At 38.1% G+C, this 13,701-nt stretch overlaps 5 protein-coding genes across 5 annotated transcripts; 3 read left to right on the plus strand and 2 right to left on the minus strand.

The window, feature by feature from the left end:
• Nucleotides 1-175: 175 nt before the first annotated feature.
• On the plus strand, nt 176-3,122 carry LOC9313970 (DEAD-box ATP-dependent RNA helicase 38). The gene is made up of 9 exons (XM_002876143.2): nt 176-299; nt 403-638; nt 866-1,159; nt 1,266-1,493; nt 1,620-1,685; nt 1,982-2,380; nt 2,481-2,589; nt 2,673-2,761; nt 2,844-3,122. The coding sequence occupies exons 2-9, from the start codon at nt 405-407 to the stop codon at nt 2,910-2,912; spliced, it is 1,488 nt and encodes a 495-aa protein (XP_002876189.1). The 5' UTR covers nt 176-299; nt 403-404; the 3' UTR covers nt 2,913-3,122.
• Nucleotides 3,065-4,867, minus strand: LOC9312258 (vacuolar protein-sorting-associated protein 37 homolog 1). The gene is made up of 7 exons (XM_002877856.2): nt 4,733-4,867; nt 4,238-4,420; nt 4,055-4,142; nt 3,789-3,828; nt 3,656-3,702; nt 3,447-3,567; nt 3,065-3,348 (listed from the first exon to the last, which is right to left on the minus strand). Exons 1-7 carry the CDS (start codon nt 4,744-4,746, stop codon nt 3,188-3,190), a joined length of 654 nt encoding a protein of 217 aa, XP_002877902.1. The 5' UTR covers nt 4,747-4,867; the 3' UTR covers nt 3,065-3,187.
• A 138-nt stretch (nt 4,868-5,005) lies between these two features.
• Nucleotides 5,006-7,729, plus strand: LOC9313971 (carotene epsilon-monooxygenase, chloroplastic). Its single transcript, XM_021025501.1, has 9 exons — nt 5,006-5,575; nt 5,690-5,986; nt 6,077-6,274; nt 6,366-6,467; nt 6,566-6,706; nt 6,780-6,887; nt 7,071-7,153; nt 7,241-7,403; nt 7,498-7,729. The coding sequence occupies exons 1-9, from the start codon at nt 5,063-5,065 to the stop codon at nt 7,525-7,527; spliced, it is 1,635 nt and encodes a 544-aa protein (XP_020881160.1). The 5' UTR covers nt 5,006-5,062; the 3' UTR covers nt 7,528-7,729.
• Nucleotides 7,730-7,795: 66 nt separating this feature from the next.
• LOC110228348 (caffeic acid 3-O-methyltransferase) lies at nt 7,796-9,818 on the plus strand. The gene is made up of 4 exons (XM_021025502.1): nt 7,796-8,250; nt 8,504-8,840; nt 8,940-9,004; nt 9,354-9,818. Exons 1-4 carry the CDS (start codon nt 7,873-7,875, stop codon nt 9,651-9,653), a joined length of 1,080 nt encoding a protein of 359 aa, XP_020881161.1. The 5' UTR covers nt 7,796-7,872; the 3' UTR covers nt 9,654-9,818.
• A 153-nt stretch (nt 9,819-9,971) lies between these two features.
• Nucleotides 9,972-11,729, minus strand: LOC9312259 (UDP-glycosyltransferase 73D1). Its single transcript, XM_002877857.2, has one exon. The coding sequence runs from the start codon at nt 11,640-11,642 to the stop codon at nt 10,032-10,034; it is 1,611 nt and encodes a 536-aa protein (XP_002877903.2). The 5' UTR covers nt 11,643-11,729; the 3' UTR covers nt 9,972-10,031.
• Nucleotides 11,730-13,701: the final 1,972 nt, after the last annotated feature.

A 13,701-nucleotide genomic window follows, 5' to 3' on the forward strand; every position in this document is an offset into this window, starting at 1 on the left:
TCGTCTAAAAAAGAAATCGAATTGTCTAGAGGATAAATAAACCGAATTGTAAAAATTATAGGTAGAGTCGGTTATGTTATTTCACTTGTGGCTAACTTGAACCATTTTTACTAGTAGCTTGAAATTAAAGTCAGTGGGTTTTACATTCTTACTACAGTAGCTTCAAAATAAAGCAGGCAGCTTCTTATTTATTTATTTGGGTCTTTCACTTTTTCCCCAAATCTTCGTCTCCGAGACTTCAAAAACACATTCGTGCATCGTCATCCTTCTCTCTGATTTTCTAATTCTATATTTCAAAGGTTCTACTTCTCTCAGAATCTCAGCTCTTTCACGAATCAATGGAGAAGTTGATGATTTTCGTCGATTTAGGTTTCTAATTTGTTTGTTTTTTGTTGGCTATAGCTATGGCGGATACTGTAGAGACAGTTCCCACCGTTGAGTCATCTTCATCCTCCTCCGTTGAAGCATCTATTAGCACCGAGAAGACTGAGCCCACGACGGAGAAGAAAAAGTGGGGCGATGTTGAGGATGATGATGATGAAGAGGAAGCTGTATCGGAGCTTAATTCTTTGAGCATTAATGAAGAAGAGAAACGTGATTCTGTGCTTGAGGAACCTGAAGATTCAAACATCAAAGCTGTATTACTTCTATTCCCTTTCCTTTTCTTTTTGCTAGATTTAGTGAATTGTTGTGATTGTGTTGAATCTTGCCAATAGAGCTTAGATCTGGGTTTTACTAGAAGAAATTAGGTTTCTTTGAATCGGTTGATGCAAATTAGTTCTCGGATGATTCTAATTACTGTCTAGGGTTATTAGATTTCCAGATTTGTTTGGATGATTTTGATTTCTCGAGTTTTTTTTTGCAGGTTACTTCTGGTGACACGCCATATACATCAGCAAGTAGATTTGAAGACTTGAACTTGTCACCTGAATTGATGAAAGGCTTGTATGTTGAGATGAAATTCGAAAAGCCGAGCAAGATCCAAGCAATCAGTTTGCCGATGATTATGACGCCGCCTCACAAGCATTTGATTGCCCAGGCGCATAACGGATCTGGAAAGACAACTTGTTTCGTTCTTGGAATGTTGAGTCGGGTTGATCCGACACTTAGAGAGCCTCAAGCGCTCTGTATTTGTCCCACTAGAGAATTAGCTAATCAGGTTAGTTTAGTTTAGTGTTAATGATCTTACAGTAATTTGATTGTCCACTTGGGAAAACGTGTTAAGAGCTTAATTCATGTATGGTTGTTGAATGATTGAATGACAGAATATGGAAGTTCTTCAGAAGATGGGGAAGTATACTGGGATCACTGCTGAGTTGGCTGTGCCAGAGTCAACGAGAGGCGCATCACCAGCCCCAAGACGAGCTCCTGTTTCTGCTCATGTTGTGATTGGTACCCCTGGAACGCTTAAGAAGTGGATGGCTTTTAAGAAACTAGGTCTAAATCATTTGAAGATTCTGGTTTTTGATGAGGCTGACCATATGCTTGCTACGGTATGCTCTTTCTTCTGTTTTACTTGGTCTTGTTAATTTCTCAACTGTAATGATTAACTTCTGTATAATGTGATACTATTTTCCCTTCATATGTTGTTGATAATTAAAAATTCATTGCTGTTGCAGGATGGCTTTAGGGATGATTCCTTGAAGATAATGAAAGACATTGGGAGAGTTAATCCCAATTTCCAGGTCTGTTAAACTAGTGTCTGATTTGGTCATGCTTCTTGAATTATAAGTAGGATGACAATTGATTTCTAGTGGCATATCTATCGTGATATCTAGGGGGCACAAGATATTCTACTGAGCCTCTATAGTTATACTTGTTTCAGTGCTCAGAAGCTCTTAGTAAATTGAAGCAACTCAGCTGTGTTTTATTTGTTGTTTAGAGCCTCATATTTTAAGAAGACATATGTATGTGCTAAATTTAAGAAGACATTCGTGCTATATTTGATTGTGTGCTTGTGTTCTTGACCTTTTTTCAACAGGTTCTTCTTTTCTCGGCAACTTTTAACGAAACTGTCAAAGATTTTGTTGCAAGGACAGTCAAAGATCCCAACCAATTGTTTGTCAAAAGAGAGGATCTGGCTTTGGACTCAGTGAAGCAGTATAAAGTTGTTTGCCCAAAGGAGAAAAACAAGATCGAAGTCATCAAGGATCAGATTATGGAGCTTGGGGATATTGGGCAAACCATTATCTTTGTGAAAACAAAAGCGTCTGCTCACAAGGTACACAAAGCCCTTGCGGAAATGGGATATGACGTTACTAGTGTCCATGGTAATCTGTCTGAATCGGACAGGGATAAGATAGTTAAAGAGTTTAAAGATTGCCTTACTCAAGTGCTCATTGCTACCGATGTCATTGCAAGAGGTTTTGACCAACAGCGGGTAAATATTGTCCTTTGACCCTTTTCCTTTCTTCTCGTTTTTCCTCAAAGGTGCTATGTAGTTAATGCCTTTTGTTGGTTATATACAATACTACTTGCAGGTGAATTTGGTTGTCAATTATAATCTTCCCACTAAATATGACACCGGAGAGCCAGATTATGAGGTCTACCTTCACAGGGTTGGGAGAGCTGGCCGGTTTGGTCGTAAAGGTGAGTTTTGATTCTTCTTTTTTTCTTTCTCAAGTGTTTCCATAAGTTCTTATCAGTCTCTGAACTATGTATTTGTATTGTAGGAGCGGTATTCAACTTGCTGCTTGATGATGGCTGGGATAAAGAGGTGATGGAGAAGATCGAGAAGTATTTTGAAGCAAATGTTAAGGAGGTATAATAAGATTTATGAAAACTGCTATATGTCTTTCAAGTGTTTGTTAAAACAGTATCCAACCATTAAAACTCTGCTGCAGATCAAGTCGTGGAACTCAGAGGAAGAGTATAAGAGTGCATTAAAGGAAGCTGGCCTGCTCGACCAGTGAGGAAGAGAGAGACAGATGTGTTCAAAACATCTTAAAGACTATGTCGTCTGTTTTCTGAGATTGCTTAAGAACGAAACATGTATACGTCTTTGGGGTTTTCTTGTAATCTTTTTATCAGATTACTGAGATTTTCAAGCTTTATAGCTTTTTTGTTGAGGAAAAACACATATTTTTGATGTCAATGTCAAATCACTTTAGTATGAACCTAAACAGCAAAGCATTTTCTTTACAACAATGGGATGAGAGTCACAATACACAACCAAAGCTTTTTAATTTCAAATGTTTGAGGTTTTAGCGGCAAGATGGATCAATGCCCGTCGATGATAGGTAGTTCGCAGCTTCTTGTATTTCTGCACAAATGCTACTGTATCAATCTCTTTCTCTAGGAACTTCTCTTGCAGGGCTTCAGATTCTTCATCCACCTGATTCATAGCCTCTGCAAAACCAGTAAAAGGTGTATAGAAGTGTGATGACACAAGCAAAGTAGAGAAGAGGAGACGAGGGAGAATTCATTGCAATGATATAACTTGATACCTTGAAGTTTATGAAGAAGAGAACCAGGGGAGTAGAATTTGAGGATCTCTTCTTTTTGCCTCTCAAGCTCATTAAGCTTTTCTTGCGCGGCTGCGAGCTCAGTTGTACGGATAATTCTGCACTGTAAAATAAGTAAAGATTTTTAAATAAGAGATGAAAAAGGTAAAACATGGTACACTGATCATGGAAAGTTGGTTCTTGATACACACTTGGTTTCTGAGCTCCATTATCTGTGGCTCCTTCTCCAAGTTCTCTCCTGTTAAATTTGACCACATGAAAATTTTAGATATCTGGATTGAACTAAAGTTTCTTGTAGAATGACATGAAGCAGAGAGAACTTACTAGCTAGCTGCAACGTTTCTCTGCGGAGCTCATCTTTGATCTGATGGACAGAAGCAAAGCAGAAAACAATTAACGTCCACAGACTATAACAAAGAACAAGAAAGCTCTAATTACTGGCGATGATGCCATGATAAAGGCTTCCTCAAACAATATCAATGCAATAGATTTGAAAGAGCACCAATGAATAATATCAAAACATAACTAACGAAGCTACATTCTTAGACCTATAGATAATAACGAATCAACCGACTGTTTTAGAGACTTACATTATTCTGGATTTTGACCTGGTCAAGAGAGAGCAGAAATTGCTGATACGCATCTTTGTCAGAGAGAAGCTTCCTGAGTTCATCCACGCTACAGAAAAGTACACACTACTCAAAAAGAAAGCATACAAAAAACCGCAATACATGAGAAGCATAACAAACAAACATTTGCATAACAAGCAAAACCTTTTGTCTTTCAAGAAGGCGATAATGCCAGCTGCTTCACCCGGTGAAACATTTGCTCCAATCTGACCTGAAGTTTGAGGCCGGGATGAGCTTGGCGAACTGACTAAAGAAGGTGGGTACCATGGCGACTGTGAAGAAGCTTCCTGAGGACGAGATTGCCCTTGTTGTTGGTCTTTTGATCCCCTTGATGTACATAACAAAAATAAACATCATCAACTACTATCTCAGCTTCAAAAATTTCAAGATATAAACTTGAAAGTTGCATTAAGGGCACATCATTCTATATCTAATATCAGTAAACTAAGAACCCTAAATCAACAGCTGAGCAAAATCTACACTTGTCAATTCACCTCAAAAAATCTCAAATATATGATTATAACTCAATAAACAACACAACAACCAGATTCCCTTAATCGCTAACAGACCTAATGTCTGGATCACGCAATTTCATATAGAGCAAATGAAGCAGATGGTAAAAAATTCGCAAAATCATACCAGAAATTGAACATCGTTTCTCTAATTCGCCAACTAACCAACCGAATTGACTTTTTCTTGTTCTCTTCTACTTCTTCTTCCTACCAGATTCGACAAAATTTAACAACTTAAAAGAAACAGAGAGTTTCAAAGAAACTTCGATCTTCTCTGTTTCTTTTCAGATTTTGCTTCTTTGCTCTCAAAAAGGCCCAAATACGAGGCCCATAATAAGTTTTTGACTATCAAAACGGAGTCGTTTAATTCATCGTCGTCCTTATCTACGTCAAACGGCTCGCGTTTCTACACAGAGTCAAATATTTCCTACACCGAAGCTTCGAAAAGAGGTCATCAATGGAGTCTTCACTCTTTTCTCCATCTTCCTCTTCTTACTCTTCTCTATTCACTCCGAAATCTACGCGTTTTCCTTCTCCAAACCCAAAATTCTTCTCTTTCTCTATCAAATCCTCCATTGAGAAACCTAAACCTAAACCCAAACCCAAACTCGAGACCAATTCATCGAAATCCCAGTCATGGGTCAGTCCCGATTGGCTCACATCACTCACTCGTACCATTTCCTCAGGACAAAACGACGATTCAGGCATACCAATCGCGAACGCGAAGCTCGAAGACGTCTCTGACCTCCTCGGAGGTGCTCTCTTCTTACCTCTCTACAAATGGATGAATGAGTACGGACCCATTTACCGTCTCGCTGCTGGTCCTCGTAATTTCGTAATTGTGAGTGACCCAGCAATCGCTAAACACGTTTTGAGGAATTATCCAAAGTACGCTAAAGGATTAGTAGCTGAAGTCTCCGAATTTCTATTCGGTTCGGGTTTCGCTATCGCTGAAGGGCCTCTTTGGACGGTAATTTCATCTTCTCCTATCTCAATTTTTGAAGTTTTTGGAAGTAATGTGTGACTGTCTTGTGTGATAAGTAACCGTAAATTTGAACCATTGATGTTTGATCTTTGATATCAGGCGAGGCGGAGAGCGGTGGTTCCATCGCTTCACAAGAAGTATTTGTCTGTGATTGTGGAGAGAGTATTCTGTGAATGTGCAGAGAGGCTTGTTGAGAAGTTGCAGCCTTATGCAGAAGACGGAAGTTCTGTGAACATGGAAGAGAAGTTCTCTCAGATGACTCTTGACGTCATTGGCTTGTCTCTTTTTAACTACAATTTCGATTCTTTGACTACCGATAGTCCTGTCATTGAAGCTGTTTACACTGCTCTTAAAGAAGCTGAGCTTCGTTCTACTGATCTTCTACCATATTGGAAGGCAAGTTTTGTGTGTTTTCCTGTGGTTTGTTGATTGTGTGGCATACTTGGATTCTTGTTAATTGAGAGGGTTTGGTTCTTTTTTTTTCAGATCGATGCATTGTGTAAGATAGTCCCGAGACAGGTGAAAGCTGAAAAGGCTGTAACTTTGATAAGGGAAACTGTTGAAGACCTCATTGCTAAGTGCAAAGAAATTGTCGAAAGAGAAGGCGAAAGAATCAATGATGAGGAGTATGTAAATGATGCTGACCCAAGTATCCTTCGTTTTTTGCTTGCAAGCAGAGAAGAGGTTAAACGTTTTTTGTTCATTCAGTCCATTAGCAAACTTGGCCTTTAATTATTCCAAATTGAAGCTGACTTTGGATTGTGCGGTTTTTCAGGTGTCAAGTGTGCAGTTACGAGATGATCTTCTTTCAATGCTTGTCGCGGGTCATGAAACAACTGGATCTGTCCTCACTTGGACCCTTTATCTCCTAAGTAAGGTACCTTTTGGTATCTTTTACTTTGTTATGCTACAGAATTTACTTGGAGGGGAGCCTCTCTGTTCTCACTTACCTCTTCAAATTCTTTATGTTCGTAGAACTCATCTGCATTGGCGAAAGCACAAGAAGAAGTAGACAGAGTTTTAACGGGAAGAAAACCGGCTTATGAGGATATAAAGGAGTTGAAGTACATTACTCGCTGTATAAACGAGTCAATGCGTCTCTACCCTCACCCTCCTGTAAGAAACCAAGCTCATCTCTCCAATTAATTATTCATGGGCTAAATTTTCTGATTGCTTTGTTTCCTGGTAGGTCCTGATTAGAAGAGCTCAAGTTCCTGACATTCTTCCTGGGAACTACAATGTTAATACCGGACAAGACATTATGATTTCGGTCTATAACATCCATCGTTCTTCCGAGGTACAGTTCCCTTCCTTCTCTCATCCATAGTAACATTTAGGGGAGCCTAATCCTTCTCTTTAATGTTCGGATCGGTTCTCTGGTACGATTTTGGTTTGGTTCGGATATTTAACCGCATTGGGCACTCCTAGTATTACATTCATGCCCACATTTCTTATGTGTTTGTTGTTTGTTATTCCAAAGGTATGGGAAAAAGCCGAGGAATTTCTGCCTGAACGATTCGACATAGAAGGCGCAATCCCTAATGAAACAAACACCGATTTCAAGTAAACTCACCAGTGCACATGTTTTGACACAAACTATTGAAAATCAATTTTGATTAGAAAGGTTAATTAGGATTTGCTTTTCACCAGATTCATACCATTTAGTGGAGGGCCTAGAAAATGTGTAGGCGATCAGTTTGCATTAATGGAGGCAATTGTGGCGCTCGCGGTGTTTCTTCAGCGGTTAAACGTCGAGCTGGTTCCTGATCAGACCATTAGCATGACCACTGGAGCAACCATACACACCACCAATGTATGCCAATGTTTTCAAAACTCAGATTAATTAGAGTGACTGTTTTGTTTAGAATGATTCCAACTCTTCTGATGCTGAATCTTTTTAATTGCAGGGATTGTATATGAAAGTGAGCCAAAGGTAAAGCCAGAATATCGAAGATGAAGGTCAATTATGTTTTCATCTGCCTTTATGATCATTGATTATTTTTGTTACCATCATGATTGATTGGTGTTAATGGACTTGTTACATAGTAGTACTCTTGAGAAATAACGTCAAAAAAGAAATTATCGAAAAATTGTACTATCGGAAATGTGAATTTTGAACAGTGATATGTTTAAACTAAAGTCTAAAAAAAAAACATAAGCATTAAGTTCCATTTCATATGAACCACACGCAACATTAACCTTAAAACCATAAAAACCAATACTAGTGGTTCTATAGCGAAGTGTAGTTTCACTTTCACGTACGAGGAAGATAGAAAAAAAAAATGGAGAAAGAAAGCTCAGAGACTAGGAACAGAGCTCGTCTTGCCATTATGGAGCTCGCTAACATGATCAGCGTTCCCATGTCACTCAACGCCGCCGTGCGATTAGGCATTGCCGACGCCATTTGGAACGGCGGGACCAATTCTCCTCTCTCCGCTGCCGAGATCCTCCCTCGCCTCCTTTTCGCATCTGACACTACCATTGGCGGCGATCCCGAGAATCTCCAACGTATACTTCGGATGCTTACTAGCTACGGTGTCTTCTCCGAACACCTTGTCGGATCCATCGAGAGGAAATACTCTCTTACGGACGTTGGAAAAACTCTTGTCACCGACTCCGGCGGCCTCTCTTATGCCGCCTACGTCCTCCAACATCACCAGGTTTACGATTCAAATTTCGAAGACTCATTTTATTGTCCAAAATCGGAGTTAATTAAACCAATTCTTGATGGTCTAGTGGTTTCAGTTTTGGGGTTGGGGTATTATGTTTAGATTGGGTGATTAAATGACAAAAATATTCTATTTATCACAAATCTCTGAGCTTAGTCTAGATTTCGGTCTGGAATTCTTCTACAGATATAAACGAAGGTCGGAGTTTACTAATAAAACGTACTGTGAAAATGTCATTTTACAGGAGGCGTTGATGCGAGCATGGCCACTAGTTCACACGGCGGTGGTGGAGCCGGAGACAGAGCCGTACGTGAAAGCTAACGGCGAGGCGGCTTACGCTCAGTATGGGAAAAGTGAAGAGATGAACGGTCTGATGCAAAAGGCAATGTCTGGGGTATCTGTGCCGTTCATGAAAGCTATATTGGACGGCTACGATGGGTTTAAATCCGTGGATAATTTGGTTGACGTAGGAGGTAGTGCAGGAGATTGTCTCCGTATGATCCTTAACCAATTTCCTAACGTCCGTGAAGGGATTAATTTCGATTTACCTGAAGTTGTTGCCAAAGCCCCCAATATTCCTGGTAAGTTTGATATTTGCATCGAATATTTATGTTACTTTCTGAAAGTAAAAAAGCTATTTTTAGTAATGTAGTAATAATGGATGATATTGTATGGTTTAGGAGTGACTCACGTGGGTGGGGATATGTTCCAATCAGTTCCAAGCGCTGACGCAATCTTCATGAAGGTTTGTGGTAACATTATTGTCACGAGAATACACCTACTAACATTTTTGCTAATAGGACGAATTTTCATTTCTGTAATATAGTTTAAAGGTTTATGGTGATTTTGGTAAATAGGTCGCTACGGACAATATGTTCGGTAGACTAATGGTAGTATATAGGCTCAGTTATCGTTTGATCATGCGACTGGTCACATTCATTTATTTAAGATCATTTCAATACTAATTATACATATTTATCAGACCAAAAACTTGTGATCTAGCTACACCATGGATAGGGATCTGATGTTCGTTGAAAGAACAACACAAACAAATAAACACATTTCTTGCTTAATGTTGTTGTCTGCGTGGACAGTGGGTGTTAACGACATGGACGGATGAAGAATGCAAGCAGATAATGAAGAATTGCTACAACGCATTACCGGTTGGAGGAAAGCTAATTGCGTGTGAGCCTGTCTTGCCTAAGGAAACCGATGATAGCCACCGGACTCGTGCCTTGTTAGAAGGCGACATCTTTGTCATGACCATCTATAGAACCAAAGGTAAGCATAGAACCGAAGAAGAGTTTAAAGAGCTTGGTCTCTCTGCGGGATTCCCTACTTTTCGACCTTTCTACATCGATTACTTCTACACCATCTTAGAGTTTCAGAAGTAGTACTGTTAAAGCATTTATCTTCTGATATTTCTAGATGCTTCGAATAAATTAATCAAAAGACCTAGCTCTTTGTTGAGATCTCTAATGAATACATTAATATCTTTATCAAGATGTAATCATCTAAAGTCTATTTCTAAGTGCATCCTTAAAGGCATTGTTTCATAAGTTTCATCTTTCGACAAAAGCAAAAAAGGCACATTATGTGATGATTTCAAGAGTAGTTTTAAATCACTATGCTAGGATAAGAGGTCATTAATACAACGTATGTGACTATATGTTATGCACATTATAGTATGAAATTTTCTTCTTCGGCAAAAATGAAAAATCGTTTGGTGTTATATTCTTATAAATTTTATATTACCTTCTACATTAGATTTTCTACTCAAGACTCAATTGCTCTAAAACATCTTGGATTAAAATTGAAACGTTAATACTCGAAGATCCCTTTTCTTCGACAGCCTTTTTCGCCATTACTGCAAGTTCTTGAATACGTCTCCTTCGTCTCACGAATTCACTATCATCATCTTCGTCTACACGTTGACAATCTTCGTCCATCAAAAGCTTTATAGCTTTCACAACACCCTGTTTCTTGACCAACACTCCAAGTCTCTCCTCGTCTCCCCATCTCACCGGAATCTCCACCCCAACCCTAACCCCGATGTTCAAAACCTCCACAATGAGTTTCTCATTGAGGAATTGTTCAGCGAACAACGGCCATGTGATCATTGGTACACCAAAACATATCGCTTCTATTGTAGAGTTCCAACCGCAATGAGTTAAGAACCCTCCGGTTGAACCATGTGAAAGTATCATAGCCTGAGGACTCCAACCCTTTATTATTATCCCTCTTCCTCTAACTCGCTCTTCAAAATTTTCGCGTTTTAGCCATTCGTCTAGCTCAGTCATATGTTTTTCCTCGGTCTTGATCACCCAAATAAAGGGGTTTCCCGATTCTTCTAACCCTAAACCTAGTTCTATTAGTTGATTAGGTATTAGTCGACAGAGGCTACCAAGACAAACATATAAGACGGACCTTGGTCTCATCGAGTCGAGAAACTGCAAGCATTCGGTCTGGCTTATCGCGATGTTACCGTTGTTTCCTCTATCGAATAGGTCCACCACACGGTCATTGCATAAAGAAACGGGTCCAACGAACCATACCTTCTTATTGATGGCCTCAGCGTAGGCCTCTGCATAGCCAGGCTCCAATTCTTGGAAGCTATTAACAATAACCCCAAAGGCTTCTGATTCAGATTCACGCATCTTCTCGCGAACGTCATCCATATTTGCTAACTTCTTAAACGCACCCGGTAACTGATCTCTAGCTATCTCAATCCTATGTGGCATTCCTGGTATAGAGAATGGCTCTGAGGCCGAAGAAACCGAAAGGTGCGGGCTATGAAGATGGACGTTGTGCGAACTCAAAAGAGAGAAGCAACACATTCCATGGAAAACGATCCTCGGGATCTTGAACCTCTTTGCGGTTTTTGACGTCCAAAAAAGGCATTTATCGGAGATTATGCAACTTGGAGGGATATCGTGTTGCTCAAGAAACCGTTCCAAAGGCTCCTGAAGTTTGTCCACAGCGTCATAGAATTTCCGTAGGAGGTCTTTAGAGGGCAAAGTGTCGAGAGTCTCACAATCTTTGGGAAGACCGAATTCTTTGTAAGGAATTGGAAAGTTAACGACATTGATCACTTTAAGACCCGACTCCGATCTTGCTCGGTCAACTGTCTTCGCAAACCTAGAAGCATTTTGAGGGGTTGTAACTATGGTAACGATGTTGCCTTGTCGCGCAAGAATCTTGGAGATGTCGACCATAGGGATCAGATGCCCTTGAGCCATGAGAGGGATCAAAACAAAGTGAAGTTTTTTGGCTTTTGAAACTAGTTTTGATTCCATTTTTGGGTTTAGCAAACATTTACGCATATAGAAAATACACAAAATTCGACTACATGTATATATAAATAAATACATGTGTGAATGCATCTGGTAATGCCGACCTCAATTTGTTGGGAAAGTCATCAAAAGCTGTATATTGACTTTGAACAAGTCACGAAAAAAACTATTGTTTAGAGAACCAATCATGTACCCTCATTTGTTTTAAATCTTTTGTCGCTGACGGAAGTGACTTACGTCATTACACCATGACACATTGTTAATGAGTTACATAAGATAAAATTTCAAGGAAAATATGAGGAAGTTTAAATTCTCACATGAAACCAAAAATGTTGAAATTCTTAGTCCAGTGATATACGTCAATTAAGTTGAAATAAACGTATGTTAATTTTTTTATTAGTGATACAAGTTAAATATTCACTGATGACATTTAAGAAAAGACAACTTTATATAAAAATTGTTATATTCTTTTGTTTTTTTTTCTGACAATGATTCAAGTAGGTCAAGCTTGGCCGTTGGGGCGTTTAGAGTTCCATTAATTATGGTTTGTCCCCCACCCCCCATATATAAGTTAGAATATCTTAGATCATTAGTTTGGTTATCTTTTTTTTCTTTTTTTTCAGATCTCCACCACGAAGTTTTGTTATCACATGATTCACATCGTGTATTTTATAAGGTTGATACATAATTCACATCGTTAGTTAGATTGAACAAAACTAGAAGAAAAGAACCGTCTTCTTCTGTACGTATGATCAATTTTTTTTAAAAAAATGTGTAGGTACGTACGGAGTTCAAAACATTGGTTCCAAAGATCGCATGAAAGAAGAAAGAAGGAAAACAAAATCAAAGGCTACCTCAACTCAAGATATCACTAGCTGGTGGTAATGAACGAATCTATAACTTTGGATATGCGAAATACTTGAAATTTAAACATGTATTCTATTAAGTTGTAGTCTATCAGGATATGTATAATACAAATATTCTTTTGATGACTAAGAACAAGGTAATGTATGAAACAAAAAAAATAAAAAATAATAATGAATGACAACTTGGATATATTAATGTATGATCTCAACCTTCGGTTATGTATAATATCCCCATCGAAATATATTGGAGACTGGAAAAACAATACTTCAATTTTAATATTTTATCACCAAAAAGTTCATAAAATCTTTTAAATCAAGGCATTTCTACCAACTAATTAGGAAACTACTAAATATCTAGCTAGCTAGCGTTTAGCCCGAGAAAATCATATAGTTGTGACAGTCAAGTCATTAATTTAAGCTGATCATTTGAAATAAACAAACCCCAAATACCACGGCATATCTGTTTGTACGTATAGTTTCCTAATCTTTTTTATAGAGTTCCGTCTAAAAAGGACATTTTCTTTTTCTCTGTCTGCATGAAAAATGATTCTTTGAAACGTTCAATTGTGCGTATGTGGCTAACAAACCAACGTAGACCAGTTCAACTTTCGGAATATTGGAGAATTGACGTGTACACTCATACCTTTTCGTTAATCATAATTTGTCATTATGTTGATGCTTTTAAATATGAACTCTTGTATCATATTTACAACATGAATGTATACATAGTATTGCTTTTCACAAGGCATCTTCTACTGATAACAAGTTTCGTATTTTTGTAATCAAATATTAATTCTCTTTTCCGTTCTTGTTTTATGTCTTTGTTTACAAATTTTAAATAAAGATTCTAATAAACATGGTTTCATTTAGAGCAGAATACATTATTTTAATATGAAAATATAAAACACAAACGAATTTAAGAAAATCCACTATAGTTTAAATGATTAAAAGTCTAATTAAGTTTGTGTTTATATGGCATAGTTTCATTTTGCCACTATTGTATGTATACATTCATGTTGTTTGATGGAGCATGCCTCTTTGTGCACAAGAAAAATACTGATATCTCTTTCTCATCTATGTCTTCATTTACTGTTTACAAGATCTTCATATTTGACTAATTAAGACGAATCAATCTGTAAACTTAGACTTTTAATCAATAAAACTTAAAAAAATGTATTAATCTCATGAGAAATGCAAAGCCACGTCCAAATGTCAAAAATGAATCAATTCAGAACAACTTGCATAAGAAGATTCACAGAAATTTTGAAAACAATTCTGCAATC

Source organism: Arabidopsis lyrata (assembly GCF_000004255.2).
Source record: "Arabidopsis lyrata subsp. lyrata unplaced genomic scaffold ARALYscaffold_5, whole genome shotgun sequence".
In the NCBI taxonomy this organism is placed as follows: Eukaryota; Viridiplantae; Streptophyta; class Magnoliopsida; order Brassicales; family Brassicaceae; genus Arabidopsis; species Arabidopsis lyrata.

Bases quoted from the DNA above. Each gene is read 5' to 3' on its own strand.
- LOC9313970 (XM_002876143.2), top strand. From the start codon at position 405: ATGGCGGATACTGTAGAGACAGTTCCCACCGTTGAGTCATCTTCATCC. The intron at 1,160-1,265 runs GTTAGTTTAGTT...ATTGAATGACAG, and splicing joins CTAGAGAATTAGCTAATCAG to AATATGGAAGTTCTTCAGAA. The intron at 2,762-2,843 runs GTATAATAAGAT...ACTCTGCTGCAG, and splicing joins TTGAAGCAAATGTTAAGGAG to ATCAAGTCGTGGAACTCAGA.
- LOC9312258 (XM_002877856.2), bottom strand. The intron at 3,703-3,788 runs GTAAGTTCTCTC...CAAATTTAACAG, and splicing joins AGAAACGTTGCAGCTAGCTA to GAGAGAACTTGGAGAAGGAG. The intron at 3,568-3,655 runs GTGTGTATCAAG...CTTATTTTACAG, and splicing joins TAATGGAGCTCAGAAACCAA to TGCAGAATTATCCGTACAAC.
- LOC9313971 (XM_021025501.1), top strand. From the start codon at position 5,063: ATGGAGTCTTCACTCTTTTCTCCATCTTCCTCTTCTTACTCTTCTCTA. The intron at 5,987-6,076 runs GCAAGTTTTGTG...TTTTTTTTTCAG, and splicing joins ATCTTCTACCATATTGGAAG to ATCGATGCATTGTGTAAGAT. The intron at 6,707-6,779 runs GTAAGAAACCAA...GTTTCCTGGTAG, and splicing joins GTCTCTACCCTCACCCTCCT to GTCCTGATTAGAAGAGCTCA.
- LOC110228348 (XM_021025502.1), top strand. From the start codon at position 7,873: ATGGAGAAAGAAAGCTCAGAGACTAGGAACAGAGCTCGTCTTGCCATT. The intron at 8,251-8,503 runs GTTTACGATTCA...GTCATTTTACAG, and splicing joins ACGTCCTCCAACATCACCAG to GAGGCGTTGATGCGAGCATG. The intron at 9,005-9,353 runs GTTTGTGGTAAC...CTGCGTGGACAG, and splicing joins CTGACGCAATCTTCATGAAG to TGGGTGTTAACGACATGGAC.
- LOC9312259 (XM_002877857.2), bottom strand. From the start codon at position 11,642: ATGCATTCACACATGTATTTATTTATATATACATGTAGTCGAATTTTG.